This window comes from Scyliorhinus torazame, chromosome 2 (genome assembly GCF_047496885.1).
Source record: "Scyliorhinus torazame isolate Kashiwa2021f chromosome 2, sScyTor2.1, whole genome shotgun sequence".
Classification (NCBI taxonomy): Eukaryota; Metazoa; Chordata; class Chondrichthyes; order Carcharhiniformes; family Scyliorhinidae; genus Scyliorhinus; species Scyliorhinus torazame.
The window spans coordinates 56,014,308-56,031,536 of record NC_092708.1 but is presented as its reverse complement, the minus strand read 5'-3'; the positions used below and the strand labels follow the sequence as shown (position 1 = coordinate 56,031,536).

The 17,229-nt window shown below is 48.4% G+C and overlaps 1 protein-coding gene across 5 annotated transcripts in view; it reads right to left on the bottom strand.

The window, feature by feature from the left end:
- Nucleotides 1-17,229, bottom strand: part of gtdc1 (glycosyltransferase-like domain containing 1) — a 609,229-nt gene that overhangs the window by 2,336 nt on the left and 589,664 nt on the right. For all 5 annotated transcript variants that reach the window (XM_072471580.1, XM_072471570.1, XM_072471612.1 and 2 more), the window contains one exon: nt 1-92. This exon is cut by the window's left edge and continues 2,336 nt beyond it. In XM_072471580.1, the coding sequence (XP_072327681.1) occupies nt 9-92 (84 nt within the window). In that variant the 3' untranslated portion in view covers nt 1-8. The remainder of the gene's footprint in view (nt 93-17,229) is intronic.

The following is a 17,229-nucleotide window of genomic DNA, read 5'->3' as shown; positions in this document are numbered from 1 at the left end:
CCCATCTGTCACAAATCTTCTCTAGCTTCTGCTGCGAGCAGAGACCTGAATTTGCCACGAAGAACTACCCAGGAAAAACGAGCCAAGTCAACCTATATAAAAGAAAAGAAACTTTTTAAGAACAAAGGAATTCCTTTTACATCACTACGTCTTTAAAGTACCCAAAAGTATGCAAAAAAACATGCATTTTACAGGTTACACATTTTCATCAATGCTATTCTTTTACACATAAACACAGCTTAATGACAATGAAAAGTCTGAAACGTAAATGTACACAAATGTTCGTGACCCAATGGCATAGTAACAAAATGCTGACTTCTAATGGTCATTGTCACAGGATCACTTACTAACTTGAGTTTGGCTGGCCTGGTTCTGTAGTTCTTACAGTAAAGCAGGGGGACTCCCATCCTTCATGCAGTATACACCACAGTTTTTTGACTGGCTTTGTCTGAGCTGTTAAATGCAATAGCCTAATGGTAATACTGTGTTTCAACTTAGGAAAGGTGAAAAAGAAAAACTTAGGAAATATTCTGCACTGCAAAATGAATTCCTGCCATGGGAAGGGCAATGCTATTGACAGCAGCTGTAAAAGCCTTCAATCAAAACCAGTGCATTTTCTAAGCTCAAGCAGCAGGGGAACAACATTGATTTTGTCGAATTAAAATATAAAGCAAATGTAAATAATTGTTAGGACACTCAAAACTGCATCGCTCTCGTTAGGCGGAGGATCTCAGGTTATGATCTTTGCTCGTATTCACCCGTTTCTTTAAGTTGACAAGTTACTCATCATGCCCATGTTATGCACAACATCAGGTTCAGGCTTGGTGTCTTGCTGTTGTTAATGAGAAAACAAAGCTAAAGTTTACAATGGAACAGAACAAGGCAGCAGTGTCAATGGGAATTTCTCTGTGCATTCTCACCTGGTGTTTATACCAACAAAAAGGAAGGACAGTAGAAAGAGGGGAAATCCTCCATGGATATCCAAGGAAATAAGGGAGAGTATCATTGAAGGAAAATTGAAGGAAAAAGCATACAAAGTGACAAAAATTAGTGGGAGATTAGAGGACTGGGAAATCTTTAGAAAGCTACTAAAAAAGCTATAAAGAAGAGTGAGATAGATTAAGAGAGTAAACTTGCTCAGAATATAAAAACAAATAGTAAAAGTTTCTACAAATATATAAAACAAAAAAGAGTGGCTAAGGTAAATATTGGTCCTTTAGAGGATGAGATGGGAGATTTAATAATGGGAGATGAGGAAATGGCTGAGGAACTGAACACGTTTTTTGGGTCGGTCTTCACAGTGGAAGACACACATAACATGCCAGTGACTGATGGAAATGAGGCTATGACAGGTGAGGACCTTGAGATGATTGTTATCACCAAGGAGGTAGTGATGGGCAAACTAATGGGGCTAAAGGTAGACAAGTCTCCTGGCCCTGATGGAATGCATCCCAGAGTGCTAAAAGAGATGGCTAGGGAAATTACAAATGCACTAGTGAAAATTTACCAAAATTCACTAGACTCTGGGGTGGTCCGGCGGATTGGAAATGAGCAAACATGACACCACTGTTTAAAAAAGGAGGTAGGCAGAAAGAGGGTAATTATAGGCCAGTGAGCTTAACTTCGGTAGTAGGGAAAATGCTGGAATCTATCATCAAGGAAGAAATAGCGAGGCATCTGAATGGAAATTGTCCCATTGGGCAGACGCAGCATGGGTTCATAAAGGGCAGGTCGTGCCTAACTAATTTAGTGGAATTTTTTGAGGACATTACCAGTGCAATAGATAACGGGGAGCCAATGGATGTGGTATATCTGGATTTCCAGAAAGCTTTTGACAAGGTGCCACACAAAAGTTTGCTGCATAAGATAAAGATGCATGGCATTAAGGGTTAAGTAGTAGAATAGATAGAGGATTAGTTAATTAATAGAAAGCAAAGAGTGGGGATTAATGGGTGTTTCTCTGGTTGGCAATCGGTAGCTAGTGGTGTCCCTCAGGGATCAGTGTTGTTCACAATATACATAGAGGATTTGGAGTTGGGGACCAAGTGCAATGTGTCCAAGTTTGCAGACAACACTAAGATGAGTGGTAAAGCAAAAAGTGCAGAGGATACTGGAAGTCTGCAGAGGGATTTGGATTGGTTAAGTGAATGGGCTAGGGTCTAGCAGATGGAATGTTGACAAATGTGAGCTTATCCATTTTGGTAGGAATAACAGCAAAAGGGATTATTATTTAAATGACAAAATATTAAAACATGCTGCTGTGCAGAGAGACCTGTGTGTGCTAGTGCATGAGTCGCAAAATGTTGGTTTACAGGTGCAACAGGTGATTAAGAAGGCAAATGTAGTTTTGTCCTTCATTGCTAGAGGGATGGAGTTTAAGACGAGGGAGGTTATACTGCAATTGTATAAGGTGTTAGTGAGGCCACACTTGGAGTATTGTGTTCAGTTTTGGTCTCCTTACCTGAGAAAGGATGTACTGGCGCTGGAGGTGTGCAGAGGAGATTCACTAGGTTAATCCCAGATCTGAAGGGGTTGGATTATGAGGAGAGGATGAGTAGACTGGGACTGTACTCGTTGGAATTTAGAAGAATGCGAGGGGGGGGGGTGGTGATCTTCTCGAAACATATAAAATTATTAAGGAAATAGATAGGATAGATGAGGGTAGGCTGTTTCCACTGGTGGGTGAAACTAGGGGGCATAGCCTCAAAATAAGGGGAAGTAGATTTAGGACTGAGCTTAGGAGGAACTTCTTCACCCAAAGGGTAGTGAATCTATGGAATTCCTTGCCCCGTGAAGCAGTTAAGGCTCCTTCATTAAATGTTTTTAAGATAAAGATAGATAGTATTTTGAAGAATAAAGGGATTAAGGGTTAAGGTGTTCGGGCTGGAAAGTGGAGCTGAGTCCACAAAAGATCAGCCATGATATCATTGAATGGCGGAGCAGGCTCGAGGGGCCAGATGGCCTGCTCCTGCTCCTAGTTCTTATGAATGCAGAGAGCACAGAATGAGAGCAAGTGGGCGAGATGTATTTGTCGGCCATCTTTTCTCAGTCGTGGGTGAGATAATCCGGCAATCCTTTTACTCAAGCTAAGGTTGTGCTAAACATTAGGGGACAGAACAAAATGCAGCTGCTTCCAGAATTAAAAATGCTCTGTGAATGTGATCTTGTGGCACTTTGTTTGTGAAAAAAAAAGCATATGTTATTCTAACAATGATGGCAAGACTTGACTCTTTCTGCATTCTCTCTGCTGCCTTGAACAATTCTGTTCAAGTGTCAGCCTTGGCTCTGTTGGTAGACCCCTTGCCTCGTGAGTCACAAGATTGTGGGTTTAAATTAATAAAAATCCCGTTCCAGGACTTCAGTAAAGAAACAAAGCTGACACAGCAGTGCAATACTGAAGGAGTACTGCACTGTTGGATGTGTCATCTTGTGGCGACGTTAAACCTGTCAGCTGGACATAAAAGGCACAGTTTCAAATAAGATCAGGAGAGGTTGCCCTGGTCCACTCCTCAATCACTTCCGTGCCATCTCTCTATGCAATACCTGCTCTTTTACCTCCTCCTGGCTCATCATCCAAGGTCCCAAAACACTCCTGCTAAGTGAAGGCAAAATTTACATCTACAGTAATTTTTAAATTTAGTATATTGTATTTACTGAACGTGATGTGGTCTCCTCTACATCGGGGATCCAAATGCAGACTGCCTGACCACTTTGCGGAAAACCTCCTTTCAGTCTTAAAGCATAACGCTGAGGTTCCAGTTGCCTGCCATTTTAATTCTCCCCCTTACTCTACTCCACCGTTCTGTCTTCAGCCAGTTGAAATGTTCCAATGAAGCATGGCGCAAGCCTGAGAAACAGCACCTCATCTTTTCACTGGGCACTCAGCTTTCTGGACTCAAGATTGCGTCCTCTCATTGCCACTGGTATTTTAACAGTAGTGAAGCACACCACATGGCGAGGTTATCCTGTGCATGGGGGCTGGGGGTCCCTCCTGGTCAGAGGTGCCATGTTCAACAGATACATCACATCCAACAGTGATTGGCACCTTCCCTCGTTACCCGACCCTTCGAGGGAGGGGGAGGGGAGCAGCCTGATTGACCCGGCAAAGCAGCACAAACTTCGCTTGGTGTCCAGCCTCCTCCAGCAGTGACCCCACCACTCCCGGTGGCATTGTTGAGACTAGAGAATTGTCAGCCTTCTGGTTGGTCAGAAGCTCTTGGAGGCAGGACATCTTTCCAGGGGTGGGGGAATGGAATTTAGGACCTCAGGCAATTAATAGTCTGAAGACCATAAAAGCTGGACGTGGTTTTCCGGCTCTGCGGAGGAGTGTTCAGCCCTGACTTCTCACCCAGGCTGGAGCTACCTGTTCAAAACATTCCAGCCAGTAACGCTACTTCATTTTCTACATAGGCTGCCAGGCCTGCTGCATGTTCATGAAATAGATTATCTGGTCACTACCATATTGTTGTTTGTAGGAGCTTGCTCTGTGCAAACTGGATACACTTCAACAGGTCTTCATTAGCTGTAAAATGCTTTGGGACTTTGGAGGATCACGAAAGACACTATATAAATGCAATTTTAAAAATAATATTCTATGCTCAATGCATTTCTGACTTTGTCTACTTCCACTGCCTTTTTCTTTTACTCATGCATTGCAGGCACTCAGTCACCTCATATGCTGCAAGCTCCATAGGTTCTCCATTTCCCAGGCAATTGGCTTTAAGATGCTTGCCTTTCTTCAGATCTTGCCATGGCCTCACTTAAAATAATAATAATAATAATAATAGCTTATTGTCACAAGTAGGCTTCAGTGAAGTTACTGTGAAACGCCCCTAGTCGCCACATTCCGGCACCTGCTCGGGGAGGCTGGTACGGGAATTGAACCCACGCTGGCCTTGTTCTGCATTACAAGCCAGCTGTTTAGCCCACTGTGCTAAACCAGCCCCTACTACTATACTTACCCCACTACAGTAATCTTTTCCCAGCTGGCATCTTCATGTACCCTCTGCACCTGTACCACTGACACTTTCCTGTTCCTTGTATAGCAACAACTTGCATTTCTATGGTGTGTTTAAGAGAGCAATGAAGGAAACGGAGGTGCACATGAGGCTTGAATCATGGTGAGCGGAGAATATTTTGGGTGGGGGTGTGAACAGTGGTGGAGGATTGTAGGACTGCAGGACCCTCGGCGCCGTGAGGCAGCAGCACTAACCACTGCGCCACCATGCTGTCCTGAGTAGAAAGTTCTCAGAGAGCAAGTGTAAACTTGATGGGCCAAAGTGGCCTCCTTCTGCACTGTAAAGGTCCTGTCAAACTGAGGCTCCAGCTGACTGGCTATGTCGATACAAAAGATCCTGTGGGATTATTTCAAAGAGTAGTGGAGTTATCCCTGGTCTCTTTACCAATATTTATCCCTTAATCGCGCACTGCTGTTTGTGGCAGTTTTCTGTGCAAAATTAGCTACCACATTTCCTACATTATAATAGTGATTACACTTTGAAAGTACTTTCCTGGCTGTAAAAATGCTTTTGGATATCTGGTGGTCCTGGATATGCTATATGATTGCAAATAGTTATTTTTTTAATCTACTTTTTCGAAGGCCTTTATAGGTTATTAACATTTTCATCATGACAGAAATCTCAGGACAACAACATTCTAAAATTTAGAAGCCCATTTGGCTACATGTTCACCCATATGGAAGACATGGGGTGCAGAGCAAAAGTTGAAGCAAAATTCTGCTATCGCAGTAATTAAACTTAAGCTGAACTAGTTCATGTGTTTACCATGTGGAGTTCATTACTGTGCTCAGAAGTATTGCCAAGGAGAGCAGCATGACTGAATACTCTCTGGATATAAAAAGGCTACATGAGCTACCAAATTTGATAAGTAGATAGTCCAAATAATTACCAATGGGGAATTTGTCTTGATTTGTTTTGTAACATTTTACATGCCTTTTACCTCGTAAGTGCAGATGAATAAAATTTATCTTAAATCTCTGCTGTAAAAGATCAGAAAAACCAATTGAACAATGCTGTCAATTCAGAAATTCAGACTCCTTTCAATAGACAGGATTGTGCAGAAGGTTAGCACACTGCACTTTTAAAATGTGCCCACTCACAGCCTCCGCTCCTGACCCCACTGGTGTTTGTGGGGTCAGGAGGGCAGAGTCATGAGGAGCAAGCCTTTGGATCGACATCTAGTCCAAATGAGGGGATGAAAAGTTTGCACTTTTTCCTGGGTGTTGGGCTTATACTCAACACGGTTCCTGGTTGACAGACTTGAGCACAAAACGTGTCATAATTTGGCTATAATTGGCACTAAGTTGATTTTGAGACAGGGTGACAAAAATAGGACAAGTGTTCCACAGTCAACATTCGTTATCTAGACCTAAACCTGCTTTCTCAAAAAAAAACCTCCTCCCCATTTCAGGCACTGCACATCTTACTTCCAATCAAGTTCATCTGATGTCATCACACCAGGAATGCAGAGAACAAAACCTAACTTGTATGATTTAACAGTTGTCTACAAGGGATGATCGACATGCGGCATACAATCCATTTCAGATGGGGTGTCTTTATAAGGCGCACCTTTGCAAATGGCTGAAGAGGCCAATCATTAGGAGGCAGGTTCTGCCACAAACGCAGCACATGAAGTTCCAAGTGTCGTTGTGGGTTGTTGTTTTCCATGCTGGCACCTGTTACCAAGTTGGTGTAGCCACTGCCATTGTGGTGGTACATGCAAGCCTATATGAGGTATCGCCATTTTCCTCCATTGTCAGCTACTGATTCTCAGGTGCAATAATCAAAGTTTAGGGCTTGATGTCACACTTGCAAGCACCCTTGAAGCAGAACTTTGGGTGCCCCAATGGATGACTGGCTCGGATTACGTCAGCTGACAGAAAATCCTTCAGCATGCAATCACCTTCCATCCAATGGATGTGCCTGAGCCAATGAAGCCACCTCTGTTGAATGAGTATTAACACACTCAGGAGCTCTGCTTCCGAGATGTCTGCTGTATTTGTGATTTTATCCTGTCGGGTGTATCCATAAATGAGCCGCAGATGAGGATGGAAAATTCTTCTTTTATGATAGCTGTAAGTTGTCCATGTTTCACAGCCATAAAATAAGTTGCTGAGAAAATAGGCCTTATTAACTATCAGCTTGGTTCTGGGAGTCAGCTTGCTATTCATGTGTTGTGAGTTAGCAAAAAACACTTTCCCTATCAAGTTCTTGCCAGGTGCCTTACTGTTTGCAGTAGTCTCTGGCCTTCTTGAGCTTGTGATGAGTGCTAATGCTGGTTAATAGCTGTGCAAATGCAGAAGTATTATGGTCGTAGATTTTCTTACACTGATTTGCCCAAAATGGGTCCGTAATCAGAAAAGATGGAGAAATTTCAAGCAGAAGATGGTTAGACCTGCAAACTAAATATGTCAGGTTATGAATGTTACAGGAATGAAATGAAATGAAATGGTAGAGGGAGAAGAACAGCCCGAGAGGAAGAGTAACCTTCGATGATATAAGTAAACACTCGAGACTTTATAGGTAAAATGTTGAAATAGAAAAGGATTTAAGACTCTCGTGGAAGTTGTGTATAGGCATGGCGGTAGCAGCAAAAATGAGACAAACATGTAGTGTTGCTTTATTGGGGGATTTTCACTTGCATATAGATTGCACAAAGTAGACTAGCATAACAGAAAGGAATGAGTTTTTTTTAAAAAAGTGTTCAAGATAATTTTCAGCAACAATATATCCCAGAACAAAGGTGGAGGTGGCCTCGGTAGGATGCTTTTTCAAAGGGTCGGTGCGGACTCGATTGGCTGAATGGCCTCCTTCTGTAGCGATTCTATTAACAAAGGCGCAGGCCGTATGATATTTAATAATGAGTAATGAGCAAGATTAAGTTAACAGCCTAACATTCCCCACAGTTACTAGACTCCACAATGACTCTCCCTCGGACTGATCAGTTCCCTGTAAGAACACTATTCATTTTTTTAAGGAATATTTTTATTCAAATTATTACATGTTTTCAACAAACTCCCCCCTTACAAAAAAAAGAAAAACAAAGAACACATAAATAAATGTCTTACAAATACATCACAAGTTCCCCCAATATACAAACCCCCCATTAAGCAATAATAAACACAGTAGAAAACACAAAGTACACCCCCCCCCACCGGGTTGCTGCTGCTGCTGACCACCTCCTAACGCCCTGCTAGAAAGTCTAGGAACGGTTGCCACTGCCTGAAGAACACTTGCACAGACCCTCTGAAGGCAAATTTTACCCTCTCTAATTTAATGAACCCTGCCATGTCGCTGATCCAGGCTTCCACGCTCGGGGGCCCCGCATCCTTCCACTGTAGCAGAATCCTCCGCCAGGGCTACCAGGGACAGAAAGGCAATACCGGCCTCTTTCGCCTCCTGCACTCCCAGCTCCTCCGATACCCCAAATAGTGCTAACCCCCAGCTCGGCTTAGCCTGGGTGTTCACCACCTTAGACATTGTCCTCGCAATACCCCTCCAGAACCCATCCAGCGCCGGGCACGCCCAGAACATATGGATATGATCTGTTGGGCTCCCCGAGCACCTCCCACCCGTCTTTCATCCCAAAGAACCTGCTCAGCCTCGCCCCTGTCATATGCGCTCTGTGAAGAACCTTGAATTGTATCAGGTTAAGCCTGGCGCAAGAGGAAGAATTAACCCTACCCAGGGAGTAGCCCACGTACCCTTGTCTATCTCCTCCCCAAGCTCCTCCTGCCATTTACCCTTTAGCTCCTCCACCGAGGTCTCCTCCTCCTCCTGCATCTCCTGGTAGATCGTCGAGACCCTGCCCTCTCCAACCCACACCCCCGAGAGCACCCTATCCTGGATCCTGAGTGCTGGAAGCAGCGGGAACTCTCTCACCAGCCGTCTTACAAATGCCTTTCACTGCATGTACCTGAAGGCATTTTCGGGGGGAAGCCCGAATTTTCCCTCCAGCGCCCCAAGGCTCGCAAACGTCCCATCTAAAAACAGGTCCCCCATCCTTCTAATTCCTGCCCTGTGCCAGCTCAGGAACCCTCCATCCATTCTCCCCGGGACAAAGCAATGGTTCTCCCGGATCGGGGACCAAACTGAAGCCTCTAACTCACCCCTGTGGCACCTCCACTGCCCCCAAATTTTCAAAGTCGCCGCCACCACCGGACTCGTGGTGTACCTAGTTGGCGGGAACGGCAGCGGTGCGGTCACCAGCGCTCCCAGGCTCGTGCCCACACAGGACGCCATCGCCAGCCTCTTCCACGCCGCCCCCTCCCCCTCCATTACCAACTTGCGTATCATCGCCACATTGGCAGCCCAGTAATAACCACACAGATTAGGTAACGCTAACCCTCCTCTGTCCCGACTCCGCTCCAGAAACACCCTTCTCACTCTCGGGGTCTTTTTCGCCCACACGAATCCCATGATGCTCCTACTGACCCGCTTAAAAAAGGCCTTTGGGATCAGGATGGGGAGGCACTGGAATATAAAAAGGAACCTCGGGAGCACCGTCATCTTCACCGACTGTACCCTATCCGCCAAGGAGAGTGGCAGCATATCCCATCTTTTCAACTCCTCCTCCATCTGCTCCACCAGCCTGGTCAAGTTGAGCTTGTGTCGGGCCCCCCAGCTCCTGGCCATCTGGATCCCCTGGTACCGAAAACTCCTTTCCGCCCTCTTCAGTGGAATCTCGTCTATCCCCCTTCCCTGGTCCCCTGGGTGTACCACGAAGAGCTCACTCTTCCCCAGGTTGAGCTGACACCAGGAAAAGTCCCCAAACTCCCTGAGGATCCTCATCACCTCCGGCATCCCCCCCACTGGGTCCACCACATACAGTAACAGGTCAACGGCATACAACGAAACCGGGTGTTCCTCCTCCCCCCGGACCAGCCCCCTCCAGTTCCTGGACTCCCTTAGAGCCATAGCCAAAAGCTCAATTGCCAATGCAAATAGCAAGGGGGATGGGCGGCACCCCTGCCTCGTCCCCCGGTACAGCCGAAAGTATTCCGGCCTTCTCCGATTCGTGGCCATACACGCCACCGGGGCTTCGTAAAGTAGCCTAACCCAACTAATGAACCCCTCCCCGAACCCAAACTTCCTCAACACTTCCCAGAGGTACCCCCACTCCACCCTATTGATATTGAAGGCCATCTCCGCGTCCATTGCCACCACTATCTCCGCCTCCCCCTCTACTGTAGGCATCATGATTACGTTAAGGAGCCTCCGCACATTGGTATTCAGCTGCCTTCCCTTAACAAAACCCGTCTGGTCCTCGTGAATCACCCCCGGGACACAGTCCTCAATTCTGTAGCCAACACCCTCGCTAACAGCTCCGCGTCCACGTTGAGAAGAGAGATTGGCCTATACGTCCCACACTGTAATGGGTCCTTGTCCCGCTTCAAGATCAGCGAGATCAGCGCCCTGGACATCGTCAGCGGTAGGGCCCCCCCCCCTCCCTCGCCTCACTGAAAGTCCTCACTAATAGAGGGCCCAGCAGGTCCATGTACTTCCGGTAAAATTCCACCAGGAACCCATCTGGCCCCGGTGCCTTCCCCGCCTGCATACTCCCCAGCCCCTTAGTCAGCTCCTCCAGCCCTACCGGTGCCCCAAGCCCAGCCACCTGCTTCTCCTCCACCCTCGGGAACCTCAGTTGATCCAAAAATCGACGTATTCCCCCTCCTCCTCCGTCGGGGGCTCAGACCTATACAGCCTCTCATAAAAGTCTCTAAATACCCCATTTATTCCCACCGCACTCCGCACCATGTTCCCCCCTTTGTCCCTAACTCCCCCAATCTCCCTCGCTGCCTCCCGCTTCCGAAGCTGCTGTGCCAACATCCGGCTAGCCTTCTCCCCGTACTCATACACCGCCCCTTGCGCTTTCCTCCACTGCACCTCTGCCTTCTTGGTGGTCAACAGGTCAAACTCAGCCTGGAGGCTTCGTCGCTCCTTGAGTAGTTCCTCCTCGGCGACCTCTGCATACCTCCTAGCCACCCTTAAAATCTCCCCCACCAATCTCTCTTTCTCTCTCCTTTCCTTCTTTTCTTTGTGGGCCCTATTGGAGATTTGCTCTACCCTAATCACCACCTTCAGCGCCTCCCAGACCACCCCCACCTGCACCTCCCCATTATCGTTAGCCTCTAGATAGCTTTCAATGCACCCCCGGATCCGCCCGCTCACCTCTTCATCCGCCAGCAAGCCCACATCCAGGCTCCACAGCGGGCGCTGGTCCCTCTCCTCCCCTAACTCCAGCTCCACCCAATGTGGGGCATGGTCTGAGATGGCTATGGCCGAATACTCCGTGCCCTCCACCCTCGGAATTAGTGCCCTGCTCATAACGAAGAAGTCTATCCGGGTTTTCCTTTAACAAAACAGCTCCGCGTCCATGTTGAGAAGAGAGATTGGCCTGAGGGGCTTTATGGACGTGGGGGAAAAAAAAATAATTCCCTGGCCCCCGGCCTGGCAAACCTCCATGGGTCCACTCCTACTGTCTGGTCCATAAACCCCCTCAGCACCTTGGCTGCCGCCGGCCTCTTACCCGTCCTGGACCTGGAGCGGTCCAATGCTGGATTCAGTACCATGTTGAAGTCCCCCCCCCCATTATCAAGCTCCCTGCCTCCAGGTCCGGGATCCGGCCCAACATGCACCGCATAAATCCGGCATCGTCCCAATTCGGGGCACATACATTCACTAATACCATCCGCACCCCCTGCCGTCACCATCACATACCTACCTCCATTGTCTGCCACGATGTTCAGCGCCTCAAACGACACCCGCTTCCCCACCAAAATTGCCACCCCTCGATTCTTTGCGTCCAACCCCGAGTGGAAAACCTGCCCTATCCACCCCTTTCTCAGCCTAACCTGATCTGCCACCCTCAAATGCGTCTCCTGGAGCACAACCACATCTGCCTTCAGTCCCTTCAGGTGCGTGAACACACGGGCCCTCTTGATCGGCCCGTTCAGGCCTCTCACATACCAAGTTATCAGCCGGATCAAGGGGCTTCCCATCCCACCCCCCCCCCTCGCCGATTAGCCATCCCCTTTTCTAGGCCAGCCATGTGCCCGCGCGTCCCACACTCTCCATTCCCCCCAATGGCGGTCCCCCGCCCCGACTCTCTCTCCGAGCTCCAGCTCACCTTTGGCCAATGCAGCAGCAACCCAGTTCCCCCCTCCCCCCCCCTCACAGCTAGGTCCCCCCCTAGCTGCGTTGCTCCCCCTATAGCACTCCAGTAAGTCAGCTGACTCCGGCTGACCCCGGCCACTCCCGCCCCTCCATCGATCCCCCAGTGTGGTAGTCATCCCCCGCCCTCCTGTCCATCAGCGGGCGCTCCTCTCCAACACCGCCCTTCCCCCCCCAGCCCTGCCCCCTTCCTTCCCTAGCGCGGGAAAAAGCCCGCACTTTCCATCAGACCGGCCCTGCCCTCTCTGGCGCAGCTCCCTTTTGCAGCCTAATCCCAGCTCCACCACCTCGGGCCTCCCTTCTCCCCTCCCCTCAACGGTGCCCCATCCTTCCAACCACCGACGCCCACACTCTCACAAAACCCCCACTTCGAACCATTTCACCCTACCCCACCCAGCACCCAAGGAAACAATACAGAACAGAATAGAACATGCCCCAAAGCACAATAACCACAGTAGCCCCCTGCGACCTCCCCTCACAACCGACCCTCAGACCGTGTCCAACTTTCCGGCCTGAATAAAGGTCCACGCCTCCTCCGTTGTCTCAAAGTAATAGTGCCGGTCCTTAAAAGTGACCCACAGTCGCGCCGGCTGCAGAATCCCGAATTTCTCCCGCTTCCGATGCAGAACCGCCTTAGCCCGATTGTACCCCGGCCCTCTTCTTGGCCACCTCCGCGCTCCAGTCCTGGTATATAAGGACCTCTGCATTCTCCCACCTGCTGCTCCGCTCCTTTTTTGCCCATCTTAGGACACAGTCCCTGTCCACCAAGCGGTGGAACCGCACCAATACCGCCTGCGGCGGCTCATTAGACTTGGGCCTCCTCGCCAGGACTTGGTGGGCCCCATCCAGCTCCAGGGGCCTCGGGAAGGCACCCGCGCCCATCAACGTGTTCAGCATCGTGACCAGATATGCTCCAGCATCCGGCCCCTCCGCTCCCTCTGGGAGACCCAGAATCCGCAGATTCTTCCTCCTCGACCGATTCTCCATGTCCTCAAACTTCTCCTGCCATTTCTTATGCAGCGCCTCGTGCGCCTCCACCTTCATCGCCAGGCCCAATATCTCGTCCTCATTCTCCAAGGCCTTCTGCCGCACCTCCCGGATCGCCTTCTGGGTCTCGACCAGCTTGTCGATCGAAGCCTTCATTGGCTCTAGCAGCTCTGCTTTCAATTCCGTGAAGCAGCACTTGAGAAACCCCTGCTGCTCTTGCGCCCACGCTGCCTGGTCTCCACCCGCCGCCATCTTGACTTTCCTCCCTCGCACTTTTCGCTGCACCAGAATTACTTTTTTCACTGCTCCACTCTTGGTCCAATCCATACAGTGCCGGGGAAAGGCCTTAGTTCCACACTGTAACCAATCACTACTTGTCGATGTACTTTGCCGATTATTCTTTTTGTCTACTGTGTATGTACTGTGTACGTTCCCTTGGCCGCAGAAAAATGCTTTTCACTGTACTTCGGTACATGTGACAATAAATCAATCAATCGCATAACATTTATCTAATAGCAAAATATGATCAAGCTCAAAGTAGTAATACTTTGGAACTGAGGGCACTGTTGCTGAGTTTGCAGATGATACAAAGATATGCAGAGGCATAGGTAGTATTGAGGGAGGGGGGCTGCAGAAGGACTTGCACAGATGAGGAGAGTGGGCAAAGTAGGCAGATGGAATATAATGCGGAAAAGTGTGAGGTTATGCACTTTGGTCGGAAGATTAGAGGCACAGACTATTTTCTAAATGGGAAAAGGCTTAGGAAATCAAAAGCACAAAGTCCTAGTTCAAGATTCTCGTAAGCTAAACGTGCAGGTTCAGTCAGCAGTTAGGAAGGCAAATGCAATGTCAGCATTCATGTCAAGAGGGCTAGAATACAAGAGCAGGGATATACTGTTGAGGCTGTATAAGGCTCTGGAGCATTATGAGCGTTTGGAACATTGTGAGCAGTTATGGGCCCTGTATTTAAGGAAGAATGTGCTGGCCTTGGAAAGGGTCCAGAGGTCCACAAGAATTATCCCTGGAATGAAGAGCTTGCCATATGAGGAGCGGTTGAGGACTCTGGGTCTGTACTCATTGGAGTTTAGAAGGATGAGGGGGGACCTGATTGAAATTTACAGGATACTGCGAGGCCTGGATAGAGTGGACGTGGAGAGGACATTTCCACTAGTGAGGAAAACAAGAATCAAGAGGCCACAGCCTCAGGCTGAAGGTACGAACCTTCATCTGAAATGAGGAGGAATTTCTTCAGCCAGAGGATGGTGAATCTGTGGAACCCTTGGCCGCAGAAGGCTGTGGATGCCAAATCATTGAGTGTCTTTAAGACAGAGATGGATAGGTTTTTGATTAATAAGGGAATCAGAGGTTATCGGGAGAAGGCAGGAGAATTGGGATGAGAAAATATCAGCCATGATTGAATGACGGAGCACACGCAATGGGACAAATGGGCTAATTCTGCTCGTATGTCTTATGGTCTTACGGCTTGAAAGGGAAAAAAAAAAATCAGTTACAGAGCTTCTAGATTTAGTTAGGCGTGACTTCAATGCAATGAAATGCTCATTTGGATTCTGGCAGGACCACTCAGCTTCCGATCTGATTAAAGTTCAAGCATGGACAAAAGAGCTGAACTTAAGTGGTGAGAGACTGCCCTTGATAGCAATGTGGGGGGGGGGGGGGGGAATGGTCATGGTTGTTGGAAGTCAATTATCCCAGTTCTAAGACATCATTGCAGGATTCTCACAGGGTTGTGTCCTAGGCCCAACCATCTGCAGCTGCTTCATCAATGACCGTCCCTCCATAATAAGGTCAAGAATGGGGATGTTTGCTGATAATTGCGCTATGTTCAGCATTATTCACAACTCTTCACATATGCACCAAGATCTGGATGATATTCAGAATTGAGCTGATAAGTGGCAAGTCACATTCCCGCCACGTAAATGCAAGATAATAACCATCTCCAACAACAGATAATCCAAGCATTTCGCCTTGACATTCAATGGTATTACCATTGCTGAATCTCCCACAATCAACATTTTGGGGGGGCGGGGGGGTCACGACTGACCAGAAACTGAACTTGACCAGCCCCAGCCAGGTGAGTATCTCACCTCCTGACTTGCCAAAGCCTGTCCACAAGGCACGACTCAAGATTTAGACAGTTATATGGTTAGATGGGTACAGAGGGATATGGACCAAATGCAGGCAATTGGGATTAGCTTAGTGGTTAAAAACTAGGCGGCATGGACAAGTTGGGCCGAAGGGCCTGTTTCCATGCTGTATACCTCTATGACTCTATTGCTCCATTTGCCATTTCTCAGTCCACTTCCCCAGCTAGATAACGAACAGCAATGAACCCAGCACTGACCCTTGAGGCACACCACAAGCCACTGGCCTCCAGTCAGACAAGCATCCTTCCACCATTACCCTCTGCTTCCAACCATCAAGCCAATTGTATGTCCAATTTTCCAGCCCTCCCTGGATTCCATGTGATCTAACCTCCCAGAGCAGTCTAACATGTGAAACTTTATCTGAGGCCTTACTGAAGTTCATATAGACTACATCTACTGCCCTGCCCTCATCAAACTTCCTGGTCACTTCATCAAAGAAGTCTAACAAATTTGTAAGGCATGATCTCCCACGCACAAAGCCATGCTGACTACTCCGAATCAAACCCTGTCTTTCCAAATGCCTGTATATCTTATCCCTCAGAATCCTCTCTAGTGCACAGAGCGCACCTGACCAGAACCAGGATAGATGCGGGCAGGTTGTTTCCACTTGCGGGTGAAAGCAGAACTAGAGGGCATAGCCTCAAAATAAGGGGAAGTAGATTTAGGACTGAACTCAGGAAGAACTTTTTCACCCAAAGGATTGTGAATCTATGGAATTCCCTGTCCAGTGAAGCAGTTGAAGCTCCTTCATTAATGTTTTCAGAATAAAAATAGATAGTTTTTTGAAGAATAAAGGAATAAAGGGTTATGGTGTCCGGGTGGGAAAGTGGAGCTGAGTCCACAAAAGATCAGCCATGATCTCACTGAATGGCGGAGCAGGCTCGAAGGGCCAGATGGCCTACACCTGCTCCTAGTCCTTATGTTCTTTTAACCCGAATGAGCAAGTTCTTCCTGGAGGTGGAGGACAAATGTGAACGGTGCCAGAGGGACCGGTCAACCACACCCACATGTTTTGGGCTTGTCCCAAACTTGCTGTGTTCTGGACAGCCTTCTCCGAGACCATGTCCAAGGTTGTGGGAGTGAGGGTGAAGCCATGCCCAATTGTGGCAACCTTCGGGGTATCGGAGCAGCCAGAGCTACACATGGGGAAGAGGCCTGACGCCCTCGCTTTCGCTTCCCTGATCGCATGCCGGAGAATCCTGCTCGGCTGGCGATCAGCAATACCACCCACGGCTGCAGACTGGCTTGCTAACCTTTCGGAATTTCTCCACTTGGAGAAGATCAAGTATGCCATCCGAGGGTCGTAGGAAGGCTTCCTAGATGCATGGAGGCAGTCCGTCGGCCTGTTCCAAAACCTGTTCGAGGCCATCAACGAAGAGTAAGATCGGAAAATGGGAGAGACAGAAAGAAAAAGAGGAAAGACAAGGGGAAACAAAGATAGAGGGGGAACCAGAGGAATGTGCAACCCGGGGGGAGGGAGGATAAAAAAAGAGGAAAGGCTAGAAAGTCACAAAAAGGTAACGATGGGGAAGGGGCACCCCTCCTCCCTGATCACAAGGCAAACACAGCCAAAGTTGCGGGAGGAGGACACAAGGGGGGGGGGGCAGGGGGTGGGCGGAAGGGACCACAAGCCGAATGTAGCCACCTGGGATGGCCACGTCCCGATTACAAAATGGACACTTGTAAAGAATGCAGGGAGAATTGGACAATACCGAAAAAGCAAGCAGGTACAAGGTCTGTCTGTTGATTAGAGCTGTAGCTCTCAGACAGCACCGGTACTGCAGAACCATCTACATACGAATGAGCCATCCCCGGGAACAAAAGGCAACATTTAGGTAAACAATACTAACACAGACATCCCGGCGCCAGAGGAGACTAAAACAAAG